Source organism: Chiloscyllium plagiosum, chromosome 25 (genome assembly GCF_004010195.1).
Source record: "Chiloscyllium plagiosum isolate BGI_BamShark_2017 chromosome 25, ASM401019v2, whole genome shotgun sequence".
NCBI lineage: Eukaryota > Metazoa > Chordata > Chondrichthyes > Orectolobiformes > Hemiscylliidae > Chiloscyllium > Chiloscyllium plagiosum.
In genome coordinates this window covers 38769799-38785355 of record NC_057734.1, presented here as the reverse complement: position 1 = coordinate 38785355, position 15557 = coordinate 38769799, and the positions used below count along the sequence as shown (strand labels likewise).

Sequence of the window (15557 nt, the reverse complement as noted above, 5' to 3'; positions counted from 1 at the left end):
ATAAGGCAACTAGCATGAGGGAAAACATACTTGACCTTATCCTCACCAATCCTCTGGCTGCAGATGAATCTGAGTGAGTACTGGCAGGAGTGACCACTGCACAGTTCACGTGGAGACAAAGTCTAATCTTCACATTGAGGATACTCTCTGTGGTGTTGTGTGCTAAATGGGATAGATTTTAAACATATATAGTAACTGGGAAATAAGATGGGTGCGAGGGAGGCATGGGTGGTAGAAGATTAAGCACCAGAAGAACGAGGTTAGAAAGCAGTAACCAATTATGAGTGAACTAAGACACACCTTCTAACCAGTATGCCCAGGTGCTGGAATTCTTCCAAAGTTGATTTAGAATATTGGAAATCCAAACAATGCCCACCCACATCCTTGGATGATGAAAGTATGGGGATCTGAACATACGTGACAACCTTTGGTTTCAGAAGTCAGAAAATGGGCCAACTTGCATTTCTCATGCTTGGGATGAATCAGACTCATGAACTGTGCTTTCTTCTCCTCACATGCTGCCAGACACCAGGTATATTTCCAGCAATTTCTGAATTTATTTCAGGTTTCCAGCATCTGTGATATTTTGTTTCTTTTTTTTAAAAAAGAAAAGTGATTTTGTTTGGTATAATACTGGTTTGCTGTAGGCACTGATGACCACCTTGCATTTTTAGCTACAACTTACTTTTGATTTTCCATCCATAAGAAGGGATCAATTTAGTGCAGAGACCACAAACGTTATGGCTATTAATGTTACATCAGGAAAGATTATGGGAAGATTTTATATAAGCATTCAAAATTCTGAGGGATTGTTGTAGATTAAGGGATTTTGAAGAAACTGTTTCTACTTGGAAGATAGTTAATAAACAGTTGGTAGAGAATTAAGGTATAGTAGATAGTACAGATACTTTTTTAAAAAAATACAAGACAAATGCTCTAGAATGCGCTTCCTGAAAGGGTGGTGGAAGCAAATTCAGCAGCAACTTGAAAATGGGAATTGGATACGTACCTGAATGGAAATCTTTGCAGGGCTATCGGGGAAGAGCAGGGGTGTAGAAGTGATTGGAAAAGCTCTTTCAAAGGGTTAGCACAGATGCCATGGACCCAATGGCCTTCTTCTGTGCTGCATGATTCTTTGGTTTTACTCAATCTTGCTTTAAAAGAACAGTTTTTTTTTAAACTTCTATTTGTTACCATTGGGTGAAGCATTCATAATGACTTCAGCTGTTAAAACAAACCAGAATTTAACATGGGCTTAACAACTGATGATCTCATAGCTAAGGAGGCTGGAGAAATGCAGATCAGAGGCATGAGTTTTACTGTTGCAGAGTGAATTGAAAGGATTGTTTGATGTTTGAGGTGGGGCTGGGGGTGTATCAATCAAAGAACTGTGCTATTGTTGTCTAAACATATCTGCAGTATTGGGGTCATGAATTATGATGAGATCTAGGCACTACAATTAATGAAGAATATACCGTACCTCACAACAGGTCTATTACCCATTTCCTGGAATGATAGTGGGACTTTGAGAGGCATTTTATATAGCAGGTTGCATGAACTTTAGTTGCATTCCCTTAAATATAGGAAAATTGAGGGATGACCTGATCAAGGTGTTTTAAATGGATTTGGCATGGTAAGTATAGAAAAACTACTTCCTCCAATTGGGAAAAAAATAAGAAGCTGGACTGGGGTTCATACATAATACTAGCATCGAGGCCACACACCCAGGACAGAAATTAGGAAGGACTTTTACACACTACTAAAGGCTTGAGGAAATCTGGAATTGTCTCCACCAAATGTTGTTCAGATAACTAGACATTTCAAGACTAAGATCATTAGATTTTCTTTGGTAAGGGCGTCAAAGTACAACAAACCAATGCAGTAAACTGGACTAAGTTACAAACCAGCCATAATTGAACTGAGTGGTACAGACTCAAGAGACTGATCGACTTCCTCTCATTCCCATTTGCCTCAGGTCTGTGAAAATCAGCATCACAATATGCAGACAAGTTGTTATGTGAGAGACCCTGAACGTAAAGTGTTAAATTCACATTATCATAACCCCTCTCTCCACACAGCTTCATTCCATTTTACCCCTAACCTTGCATTTTAATACAACTATAAGGTCTATTATGTATTTGAACTGTTACCACAGGCTCTCTCGTTACAAAATATGGCTTATCCATACAATGGGCACTAACTACAATGAATTATTAGATTTTGCTCAGATAAAAGCTTCAGCTCTTTTTTGCTAGAAAGATTAAAGTTAAAAGCTAACAATTAGCCTTCTTATGTGAACATATTGTTTCGCTTTCCAGTCATTTTACGTTTGATGTGCATTTATAGATATTAAATGGAGCTTGTTTAAAATAACATGGAATAACTCTCAATGAAACTAGACTGGGACAATCTCTATATATACGAGAACTGTAGAACATCTTTTGGTTTTGTTTAAACAAAATTTTCCTGACAATTGGAAAGTGCAGGTCACAGTGGGGAAATGATGTACAAAGAACAAATAAATATGTTAGATCCTTACTCCACATTGCATTGGGTAAATTAAATCGGGGCAATGATACAGATTGATATAGTAGGCCTCATCAGCACTAGGCCAGGGATGAGAGTGGGATTTTAGCCTGGGTTTCCACAGCTAGTCACTGTCTGGTAACTCCCAGCAGGTCAATAGGATTGCAAGGACACTGGGCAGGAACTGCAATGGGCCTTGCAATCTTTGAAGTACCTGCCAGTGCTAACAGATAAAGGAATGGACACTTGTTGAGATACCAGCTGCGAACTGAACCCCAGCCCAAACCACTTGAATAAGAATGACTAAATTGGAGCAGGATAAAATAATTTTTATAAATGTTGAACCCAAGTGACTACAAGTCCATGATTTCTGATGTTTGATGAATTCCTTGTTTTTGCAAAGCGCAAAATGTTCTTGGTTTCCCATAATGTTGGGAATTTCATTGAGGGGCCATTTCAGATACTGACATTTTGTTTAATATGCCCCAGTGCTACAGAATCCCTACAGTGTGGAAAGACACTATTTGGTCTATCAAGTCTGCATTAACCCTCTGAAGAGCGTCCCACCCAGATCCCCCCCCCCTCCAAACTCATCCATGTAACCCCACACTTTTCCCTGGCTAACGCACCTAGCCTGCACATCCCTGGACGTTACGGACAATTTAGCACGACCATCCAACTGCACATCTTTGGACTGTGGGAGGTAACTTGAGCACCTGTCAGCCATGGGGAGAACGTGAAAACTCCACACAGACAGTCGCCCAAGGCTGGAATGGAACCCTAGTGCTGTGAGGGCGCAAGTGCTAACCACTGAGCCATCGTGCTTCCCTAAGGGAGGGACTTAAAGTAATTCAGGAAATATCTTATTTGTATTTCCAAATTTAATACAATCCCAAGTTTTACAAATCCCTTCCCACTGATGAACAATATCCAAAGTGTCTATTAATTACAAGGTGTGCTGCAGTAACTCACTAAGGCTCCTCTGACAGCACTTTCCAAACCAGCAATGCCTACCACATAGAAGGGCAACACATGAAATGAAACATCACCTGGAAGTTCCCTCTAAGGCACACACCATCCTGACTTGGAATTGTATAGCTGTTCCTTCACTTCCGCTATGTCAAGATCCTGGAACTCTTTTCCTAAACAGCATTGCCATTGTCCCTGTAATCCGAGGAAAGCAGTAGTTCCAGTCTCAGCTCACCATCACCTTCTTCAGGGCAGTTAGGGTTGATGGCTTAGCCAGCAACAACCAAATCCCATAAATTAATAGACAATATTTTCCACATCCATTGACTTTATGAAGTAGACTGTGAAATGAGTACACTTTTCACTTTATTACACTGGTTGTTTGCATAATTCCAAAAGAATTATGTGGTTAGTTATCTAACCACTGAGAATAGTAGCTATAAAACTATAATATAAAAGAAGTCAAAGGAAGTGAAGGCATTTTGGGGACAAAAAGTGATTAGGATGAAGCACTAGGACTGTTGCAAAACAGGACCCAAGCAATTAAAAAGAATGAGCTTAATGAAGAGCAAGATTTATACTCTTTTAGCTTCAGAAGACACCCGTAATAGTTCGCACCTCGCCTGGTGAGAAGGTTAGGCGTGCTTGCTCTTCCATTTAGATTAGCTACAGGCTGCTTATGGAACCAATTAATCTGATAAAACTTAAATACACTTGGTGATGAAATGGGATCAGTTTAGAAGTCTGTCAGTTGCCAGCTGATACTTATTAAACAAGGCCACCCAGCAACAAGAGATCACGGTGGGAAGCCTGAAATCGAGGAACATGGAATTTCCGCCGCTCACTGAGAAGAGGTCTCATCCTCAAGAGCTGATCAGCAATCTAATTGGCCAACAGCTCTAGCAGTCTCAGCGGCGCCAGAACATAGAAGTGGCCATTGCTGGGACTGCAATCAGGCTCTTCTTAGAAGAAGACAAGCTGTGGGTGCCTGAACCCAAAGAAATCCCAGCTGCTGGAACGGAAAGGAAAGGGAAAATGGATTTTGGTGAGATAGTGGTAAAGAGTAAAGGGAGTAACACTGCCATCTTTTAACCAGGACATGGAGAAAAAGTCTACCGAGATCTGCCCTCCTGTCCACACCGACTATGTTAAGCCATTGGAAGAGAGATATTTGGGTCAGTTAGTTGGCTAACAAACTCAATTGCCCATTAATTATCTTTTTAAAATGCCAAGTCACTGGCAATTTCATTCATCCTCTCCCCTATTGGTTTTTGGGGTACAAATCAAATGCTGGGCAAAAAGGCAGTGGGCTCGTCTTTATTTTGCCTGTTACACCACTATTTTACATCTTCCTGCCTAACCGAACATAGACACAGCAGAGCCAATCCATAAAATCGAGCCCCCCCAAGGGAAATGATCCCAGTTTTGCTTCCTGAGGACTTGCTCCACATTCCTTGGCATTCTGCCAACCCAAAAAAATTCCTTGTTATACTCTGGGAATGCTTTCTAATACATTACGTTGGAAGTCTAGAGATGGTGGCAATTATTGATCAGGTTAAAATGTGTTCAAAGTTCTCAAACCAGAGTTCAATTTTCAAAGTCAAGAATACTAATGTTGTCATTACTCCCCACCAAACCCCACCCACCCTGCCCTGGCCAGTTAGGTATTATCCAGGTTAGATGTAAAACAATACTTCCTTGCTCCATCTCAATGTTGTATCTCAATTCAAATCTCAGGACAGCATTGTGTGAGACACTTTTATTCTTACACCAGTCATCTTTGTGAATGCCTTTGGATTGTCAGTAGCTTTTTACGCAGAGCTCAGCTTCTTCAGAGGGTTAATGGCCCTTTTGTTTTTGGACTCAACCCATTCAACTTGTCTAACTTCTGATCTGGAAAGGCATTAAGGGCAAGAGGGAGCTCCATTAAAAATCTGGTCTCAAAATGAAAAGTACAGCGTTCTCATGTACAATACTTCTGAGCCCCTCAAAATAACCATCCATGAAGTGCTGCCTACAATTTTCTTTTGGATGGCAGCATTTCTGATCCATTTTATTGAATTGTGTTATTTGCAATTCATGAGCTACAGTCTTGGATAAAGCTTGGAATATGACAGAAGTCTATTTTGCCGGACCATTAGAAGTGGCTGAGATAGAGCTGGAAACTAATGAGTGTTTTTTTTAAAATGTAGATTGGATCTATCAATATAAAAGAGACCTAAGGAGCAACTTTTTCATACAGAGGATGATACGTGTACGGAGAAAGTGAGGACTGCAGATGCTGGAGATCAGAGCTGAAAATGTGTTGCTGGAAAAGCGCAGCAGGTCAGGCAGCATCCAAGGAGCAGGAGAATCGACGTTTCGGGCATAAGCCCTTCTTCAGGATTCCTACAGATTCCTGAAGAAGGGCTCATGCCCGAAACGTCGATTCTCCTGCTCCTTGGATGCTGCCTGACCTGCTGCGCTTTTCCAGCAACACATTTTCAGCTATGATACGTGTATGGAATGAGCTGCCAGAAGAAATGGTGGAGGCTGGTACAATTGCAACATTTAAAAGGCATCTGGATGGATATATGAATAGGAAGGGTTTGGAGGGATATGGGCCAGGTGCTGGCAGGTGGGACTAGATTGGATTGGGATATCGTGTCGGCATGGACGAGATGGCCCGAAGGGTCTGTTTCTGTGCTGTACATTTCTATGACTCGAAGTACATTTCACCAGCTGAAATTGACTGTTTCATATCTCAGGAGAGAGATGAAATCTAGACATCTCACTACTTCAGTTGATTAAACAATTTAAGCCATTTACATAAATTACATTTTGATAAACCAAAATGCCGCCACACTTATTCTTTTACAGCTGTGACTAGAAAGGGCCCTGCTTGCAGCCTGTAGCTATTTGGTGGGTCCAGCGCTACTAACCAGTGAAAATATTCTTTTGATCATTAATTCAACTTATCAATCAAGGCAGGCAGTAGAGCCTGTGGCAAAACAGTACCTAGGGCAAAGCGAGAGCCTCAGCAGCACATGGGAGAAATCAAACCACTTCACGAAGAAATATATATTTTCAAACCTCCCACTTTCCATTTCAGAAAAAAAAAGGTGGAATTATCCCTTCTGTGGAAAAAGTGAAAATCATCTCCCTGATGAAAGGAAAGGCACAAAGTGTAGTAATCCAAACCAAAATAATTTTTTTTTTCAAAGTCAAATAGAATGGAGCCAAAAGGCCAGTATTGAGGAAAGCAAGCTATGAGCTCAATTGTGACAGCCATCGGCAAACTTGGAATCACAAAAGGCATGAAATTAAATCTGAGTAAAAGTTTTCTTACACATGCACTGAGTTATAAATAACTCACAATAGAAACGAGTAAGATTAATGAGCTGTCATCGCTCATAAATTGAGGGTGTTAGCTGAAAATCTGAAGAACTTATTCTCTTACCTCATGTGTTTAATGTGCTCTGTAAAGTTCTAATATGATGAAGGAATTCAATTCAAAGTGGAACATACTTGCTCAGTACTCAATAATCTACATTTTTATCCCACATTCCTTACAGCTCCCTCCCCTTCACCCCACCCCTCACTGTTTCTCTGTGTACCTTTCTATAGAATTTGGCTCCACACTTTCATCCTTGGCTTCAGAAATATTCACCTTTCATGATGAAACTTGAGCAAAGATTAAATGTTGATCCCCAGCTATTCCTTTGAAGAAAAGAATGTTCCAACATGGGACCCACTCCAGAGCAAAAAAGTTGACCAGAACTCTGATTATCTTTCATCGATCACATTCCTGGGTATTCCTGGTGAATTCCCTTTGCATATTTTTGCACTGCTCTTCCCTGACTCAATCATTCAAGGAAGCAACTCAGTATCGGAAATCATCCTTGTATATTTGTCATCTAATCTCTTGGGACCACTTGAAACCCTTGGTTGGAGGAGGTGTTAAAGAACTGGATCACCATGTACAGAAACACACCATAGCTCTCTGAGTAGGCAGCCGTCTCCAGATATCTAAGCCATCGAAATGAAATACAAGACGAGTTGAGACTTATCAAGACACCCAAAGTCATCACCAGTGCCTACCATTTAATTAATGCTCTAAATGTCACCGAAATCCACAGTATCACACCGGTGAGATGATTTTAAGAATCTGGTGCTAAGGTATGGTGCTGAGATTGGCTTTGGAAGGGGGCTAGATTTATGCCTGTGATCAGCTGCAGACTCAAATGATGTGGAGGTGCTGATGTTGGACTGGGATGGACAAAATCAGAAGTCACACAACACCAGGTTATAGTCCAATAAATTTATTTGAAATCACAAGCTTTTGCAGCGCTGCTCCTTCACCAGTTGATGAAAGAGCTGTGCTCTGAATGTTTGTGATTTGAAATAAATCTATTGGACCATAACTTGATATTGTGCGACTTCTGATTTTATTCAAATTGAAGCTGTGAGAATGGGTTATGCCCCTGCAGTACGCAGGTAGAATTTTGAGTGATGAAATAGATTGGGCAGATGCTGATGGGGCAAATTGCGCATGCTCATTGGAAATAGCAGGCCTGACAGTCTGAACACCTTTTTACTTCCTACCAACCAATGAGCACATTGATGGATACAATAATGCAAAACATAAATTGCAGTTACGAAACAGTACTCAGCTGTATTTAGAAATTATTTGCACGGGCTCTCTGCATCCAGAGAGGTCCTTGTTCAAATTCAGGTAAAATTGAACTGGACGGAAAGTCTGATGCTTTGTTTCTCCCTACCCGAGGCGGTCGATGTTGGATTCGTGCTCGCGCCACTTTCTGCTTGTTAACGATGTTCATTAATCTCACTGCATCGACACCTTTGACATAAACCACTGGCCGTTTTAGTGGATCCTCGGAGCCTTGATTCAACTGCAAAATGAGAAAACAACACAGCAGACATAGAATGAGACAGGATCTACAGTGCAGGAAGAGGCCCTATGGGCTCCCTATGTAAGTCCATTCCTACCACTGACTTCATAGGGCTCTGTTTCCCCACCACCAAGAATGAGTTGTGTAACCATGACAGAGTGGGCCTGCCCACCATCTTTGGATTTGATTTATTGTTATTGTCACATGTACCAAGGTACAGTGAAATGTTTTGTTTTGTGTGCAGTATAGGCCAATCACAACATACAAAGCACATTAGGGTAATAGAACAGAGCGAGGAATACAATGTTACAGCTGCAGAGAAGGTGCACAAACAGTGAAGTCAACATTAAATTTGAAATTTGAGAAGTTCATTCAGAAGTCTGATAACAGTGGGGAAGAAGCTGTTCTTGAATCTGTTGGTCCGTGTGTTTACACTTTTGTAAAAGGTTGGAAGAGATTATAACTGGGATGGAAGGGGTCTTTGATTCCTTTGGCTGCCTTTTTCAGGCAGTGAGAAGTCAAAAAGTCCTAGAGTCATACAGCACGGAAACAGACCCTTTGGTCCAACTAGTCCCATGTTGAACACAATCCCAAACTAAACTAGTCCCACCTGCCTGCTCCTGGCCCATATCCCTCCACACCTTTCCTATTCATGTACTTATCCAAATGTCCTTTAAACATTGTATTTGTACCCACATCCACCATTTCTTCAGGAAGTTCATTCCACATGCGAACCACCCAATGTGTTCAACAGATTTCTTTAAGAAAAACACAGCATTTTGTCTAACTTTTGGAAGAGTGAGTGGACTGAATGAGCCCGATAATCGATTTTGGCTTGAAGGCCTCAATTCTCACTTCTACACTTTTCCCAGATGAGCTCAGATGTTTCAAGTGTCCTCAGTAACTGGGAGATGCCTAGCAGCCTATAACATTTAACATTCTTCTATTGTACTAACAAACAGGTACGCATGCTGCAGTAGAGTTTTGTGACAAGTCTGTATCTTATGATGTACAGGACAAACAGCAGGTTGTGGTGACAACGCAGTATGAATGTGTGATTCACAGAGTCAGCTGACTTGAATGTGAAACAAGTGCAGATGGAGTCAATGGATGGAGGTTGGCTTGCATGATGGACTGATAAGTCTGTACCTGACAGCCCCATTAGATCCAGCCTGTTGTGTGCCAAGGGGCAAGAGATGCTCAAATTACCTGAGGGCTGTCCACACTGTTGCACAGAGGGACAATGCATAGGGATGAGAGAGGCTGCTGAAGGACTTGCAACAAATGTAATCTCATAACATCAAGACCAACAGGTCTTTTTGGAAATCTCAGGCTTTTAGATTATTCAGTGGAGTGCTACAATGTGTTTCAACAAGTTCTGCTTACCACTATTATGATACAGCCATTAACTGGTTTCAAGCAAACAGATGAGAATCTCTTAAAAAGATTAACAAGCGGAGAATTTCAGAAACATAGTCAAACAGACATACTAATAGGGCGAAAGTGAGCTCTGCAGATGCTGGAGATCAGAGTCAAGAGTGGGGAGCTGGAAAAGCACAGCAGGTTAGGCAACATCTGAGGAGCAGGAGAGTCAGTGTTTCGGGCATAAGCCTTTCATCAATTCATGCCTGAAACATTGATTCTCCTGCTCCTCGGATGCTGCCTGACCTACTATGCTTTTCAAGTTCCCTCCTCTCGAGACAGACTAACAGTCATCATGTTTGACGTTATAGCTTATTGCCTGAAAGACTGATTCACTGTTTGTGCTGAGAGGATTCGGTTTACGTTTTTGCTGTCTAACTGAGAAGATCGACTGTTCAGTGGTCTCCAACACCCCATGCTGCCTGCCTCTCCCTCCCTACTAAAAGCCGAGTTAAGTCACTGAGGCTGGAAGCTTGTTCCTCAGTCCTAAGATCAATGAGTGCCTGGAAAAACAGTGAAGAGCCACAAGTTGCGTGCATCCCGATCAATGCAAATAAACCAGGTAGAAGGATGCGAGTTATGGGCAGCTGTCAGCGCCAAGGCAAAGCCTTCAAAGCAAGAGGCGGGGGCTAAGAAGGTCCAGGAGCAGGCAGGATGCCATGGTGAGGCTGGTGTTTTGTCAATGCCACCTCGTGTGGGTGAAGTATTGAGGTGGTTGGTGCTCTGGAAGCAGGCAGGCCTTCTGTTCAGTAGGTACAGTGGCACAATGGCTGGGGCAGGGATCCAATGAACTGCAGCACCCAGGTACCCACTCTGCCATAGCCACTGGGCTTTTGCTCTGTTTAGCTTCTTGGTGGAGGACAGAGCATTGGAAGGAGATAGAAAAAGCAAAAGTTGCGGCTTTAACAAGATGCAAATGCATGGAAATAAGGCACTTCCCACACAAGGGCAAGATTCTCAGTCATTATTTAAGGCCTGAGTTGGAAAAAAATAATCCAGGAATTTAAAAAAAAACATTTACTCTCATCTTACTTTCCCATCTTTCTCACCCTGACTCCCACCATAGCAGAGAGAGGTAATGCCATCTTTGAAATCTTAGCATATGGATGGGACCTAAGGGGCAACTTTTTCATGCACAGGGCGGTGTGTGTATGGAATGAGCTGCCAGAGGAAGTGGTGGAGGCTGGTACAATTACAACATTTAAAAGGCATCTGGATGGGTATATGACTGGGAAGAATTTACAGAGATATGGGCCAAGTGCTGGCAAATGGGACTACATTAATTTAGAATATCTGGTCAGCGTGATGGCTTAGACCGAAACAGCTGTTTCTGTGCTGTACGTATCTATGATTGCTTTGCATTGATCATTGGAAAATTTTTTTTAAACTCTTGAAAAAGTGGTCAGTTTCTATGGTAATTGTGACAATAAATTTAATATTCCATTCGTATACAGCCACACAATTGAAATATACAAGGAAGACAAAAACCACATCGATGTTGCCTGGCTAAAGTAGACTGAGAACAAAGATTTTATGGTGGGTCAGTTGAAGAGCAGTGGAGGAACTTTCAAAGAAATTTTTCAAAGTGCTCATAAAAAGTATATTCCAGTGAAAAGGAAGGACTGTAAGAAGAAGAGTAATCTGCCATGGGAGTCTAAAGAAATAAGGCAGACTATCAAACTGAATGAGAGGGCATACAAAGTGGCCAAAAACAACACAAAACTAGAAGACTGGGAAAACTTTAAAGGTCAACAGAAAGCCACAACTAAAGAGCTATAAAGAAAAGTAAGATGGAGTATGAAAAAAAACTAGCACAGAATATAAAGACAGATAGCAAACATTTCTATAAACATATAAAATTAAAAAGTGTGGCTAAAGTAAACGTTGGTCTTTTAGAGGATGAGAAGGGGCATTTAGATTTGGGATATGATGAAATGGTTGAGGCATTGAACAGGTATTTTGTATCGGTCTTCACAGTGGAGGACACTATGAACATGCCAGTAAGTGACAAAGAGATGAAGGTAGGTGAGGACCTCGAAGCAATCATTATCATGGAAGAGGTAGCGTTGGGCAAGCTCATGAAGCTAAGGATAGATAAGTCTCCTGGCCCTGATGGAATACATCCCAGGGTGCTTATGTTCTCTGTCTCCTTTCATTAGTACTGAATGAAATAAAGCAGTTATTGGGTACACAGTGCTTGGCTCATGTCCCTTTGTAGTTCAGTCTCCAGTATATGGAGATGGTTTAATGATGTTAGCAGCTTATACAAATCATCTATATTACTACCAATGCTCTATATCAGGAGCTCCCAAAAACGCAACTTCCAAACTGGCGACAGGAAGCTAAATTATCACTTGCCATCTGTCCATTTGCTGGACCAAAACGTACCACTATCCATCCAGTTTGGGTTTACTACCTAGTGATTGCATGATACAATGATTGTTAACTAATTAAGAGACCTCAGCTTCAATTCATCTCCATCAGGCCCAGGCCTGACATCGAACAGAAACCCCACAGGGAAAGACTTCACTAGTTTCCAAATCTCCCCTCCCCCCCCCACCTCATCCCAGATCAAACCCTCCAACTCAGCACCGCCCCCTTGAACTGTCCCACTTGTCCATCTTCCTTCCACCTGCTATCTGCTCCACCTTCCCCATTGACCTATCACCACCACCCCGCACCTGCATCCACTTATTGCCTTCCCAACTACCGTTCCCTCCAGCCCCACCTCCGCCCTCTATTTACCTCTCAGCACCCACCCACCACCACATTCCTGATGAAAGGCTTATGCCCGAAAGATTGACTCTCCTGCGTCTTGGATGCTGCCTGACCTCCTCTGCTTTTCCAGCACCACACTTTTCAACTCTGACTCTCCAGCACCTGCAGTCCTCACTTTCTCCTAGTTTCTACAGCTGCTAAAGTCATGCTGAGGTGGCCAAGGTGGAGTCTTGTGCTAAAACATGGGTTCAGACCTCATTTACACAAGATGACAGTTTGATACAGCAGCCTAACCCTCTGCTAGGAGCAACCACCCAGAGATTTGGTAAACTGGCCATCTAGCACTCAGTGATAAGGCATTCAGGTGGACAACTCTTAATGTAACACCCATTCCCAAAAGAGCCCAGTTGACCGGAGTAATCAAATCATTGCTAAGTGTGACTTAAAAGAATAACACTTTTCCTGGTTCATTTGTCACTGGAAGTTCAATGAGTAGTTTTGAAAGGCATCAAAAAAACTTAATATTAAGACTTCACGAACTGATTCCAGTAATTCTCTTCTGAAGGCTTCTTCTGAAAAAAATATGCATTGTGCCACTCCATGTTTTGTCATCTAATAGAGGAGTCATCAGGAATAAGAGAATACTTGGTGGTGGTTATCTCAATGGGGGAGCCCACTGGTGTGCAGTGGGAATGGAAGGAGGGCACACTGAGGCAGAATTGCACTTGCTGCTGAAGGAGAGAGGGGACAATAGGGAGCAGGGGAAAAGGAAACTCTTTCCTCCAACAAAGGGCACAGAATAGCCATAATCGTGCAAGTAAAATCCTGTATGCCCTTCCCCTCAGACATGGAGGCATCAGCAAACTTGCCACATTGTGTCTGCCACACTTTTAGTAGGTGGGCAGAGCCCACGTTCACGGCTGGATGGGTGAAAATTGCCTACACGCTTAAACCTGGAGGTTTCTGTTTTCACACTCCAAGCAAGTTTTAATGATAGCAATCAGTGACGAGGACCACATTTGGCTGGCAAATTCAGTCTTCTAAACAGGCTAATATTCGGAGCACACGGAACCCCCAGTTTACTGCCCATTCACGCTTTTTCGCCAAAGTAACTCACCAGGACTCCTGCACATGGCAGGCATAGACACCCCCATCCCACCCCCCAAAACGGTCCAGGCAAGTTCTTTTGGAAACTACATCCCTTGCTAGTGTTAAAAAATCAGCTTAGCTTTTGCATCTTTGAAAAGCATTTCATCCACGGATTACACTGAATCTACAGCAGTAGATTGATCAGCACAAATAGCCTGGGCTACCATTTATGTTTATCCATCTCTCTCTGTCCAACCCCATTGGCATATACTCCAGCTCCTCCCTTATGTGCTTTAGCTTCCCCTAAATACACCTGATGGAGACACCTTCCATTTGTGATATGGCCCGTTAGTTAAAACACTCTGACGGTGAAGTTAGTCTTTGATTGTTGTGAACCCAGAACTTTTCTCATACCTGGCTGACAACAATGGGACAGAAAAACAAGTGGGTGTACAATGATTGCGCAGCCCCTGGCGTTCAGACAATTGCAAGAAAGAAAGGCCACTAACAGAAAAAGGTGCTTGGGTCATTTAATCAATTACGGCTTTCAAGTTTCAAGACTGCCGCACCCAATAAATACCAATGTCTAATTTTCAAGTCAATGCTCCACAGCTATACACAGCAAAACAGTATCTTTCAAAGTTTGTCCGACTGTGACCATACTTAGAGGTTTGGGGACTGTCACAACCGCGCCCCACCCCCACCCCGAGTGAGCGGCAGAGGCAGGAGAACCTCTTTGACACAGGAGTGGGCGTAGGGTCAGCTTTGGAACTTGTGACCCCAACCTTTCAGCTCACAACCTCATTTGGGGTCCCCATCTTCAACTTTGGGAATCCCTGCACTGGAATATCTTTGCAATTTGGATGAGTGAGAGATCTAGCAGCTCACATATTTCCAGACCAGAACCAGGTTAGGAAAAGCACATGCAGGTATGAATCAGTGGAGACAATTGTGACATATTTATCAATCCTATTGCGCAGAAGGTAATAGATTCCAGAGCAATAATATAAATTATGTTAAGACATGTTTGTGCATAGTTACTGTATCCACTATGATCCTTAGGCAAGGGAGGATTGTTCGATTGTCCCAAAAGGTTTGCCAGCAGTTTTCATGATAAGTCTATCCTTCAAAGAGCAGCTTGGTGCATCCTGATCCTCCTCAGTCTGTTTGTCTCCAAGCAAGAAGAGAGTGAGGCCAATATTCACTGGTATTACATAAAAACCAGTGAACATTGCACTGGTATGCCAGTGATTACCTGGCATAAGTAGACACTGAAAATGGCATTTGCTTGTTATCCACAGAAAAATGGCACTTCAGAACCGCCAGGCTTCAGATGGATGGTTAGAGAACATCCCGGACCCATAAAATACTCAGTCCCTTTGCTAACCCATGCAAGGTCTAACATTCCAGATGCTCCCTCCCTTGTCATGAGTCCTTTCCAAATGTCTTATCCACCTTAACACTTCTGTTAGAATAACAGTCAACAGAACAGTTTAAATACACAAGTCCCTACACAGTATAAACTCGATACCTAAATAGCTCCTTACAGCTGGCCTCTGGATAATCCATGGCAGAGGAGCTCCATTATCCATTAACCCCTTAAATCATTCCCATACAGAAAGACCAAACCAGTTTCACAAAGGGAGGCTAACTCGAGGAGATCCTGTGCGAACTGACTTCAATTCCAGCAACAGTCTTTCTTTGCTGACCAGTATGTTAGCATAGTAACAAAATCAATGAGCCCTATCTATCGCTTCCTTTTCCAAGAAGCTGAAAGCACTTTTCCCATCAGTAACATCAAAGAAGCTGGAGTTAATGATAGTTCTCAGGCTTAGCTATAAATCTTGCATTAATTTTCAACTGCTCATTGTAATTTAGCCCTGGGTCTTTGACTAGTTCAAACTGTTCCCTTCAACATTTACCATTCCTGCCCAGACAGCA

General features: G+C 42.4%; 1 protein-coding gene across 5 annotated transcripts in view; it reads right to left on the bottom strand.

Moving 5' to 3' along the window:
- The window catches only part of znrf3 (zinc and ring finger 3), a 238809-nt gene that overhangs the window by 30244 nt on the left and 193008 nt on the right, over positions 1-15557 (bottom strand). For 3 of the 5 annotated variants that reach the window (XM_043715903.1, XM_043715904.1, XM_043715906.1), the window contains exon 4: positions 8256-8387. In XM_043715903.1, coding sequence (XP_043571838.1) covers positions 8256-8387 — 132 coding nt within the window. Of the gene's footprint in view, positions 1-8255; positions 8388-15557 lie in introns of those variants that run through there. The other 2 variants (XM_043715907.1, XM_043715908.1) reach the window with 1 other exon arrangement.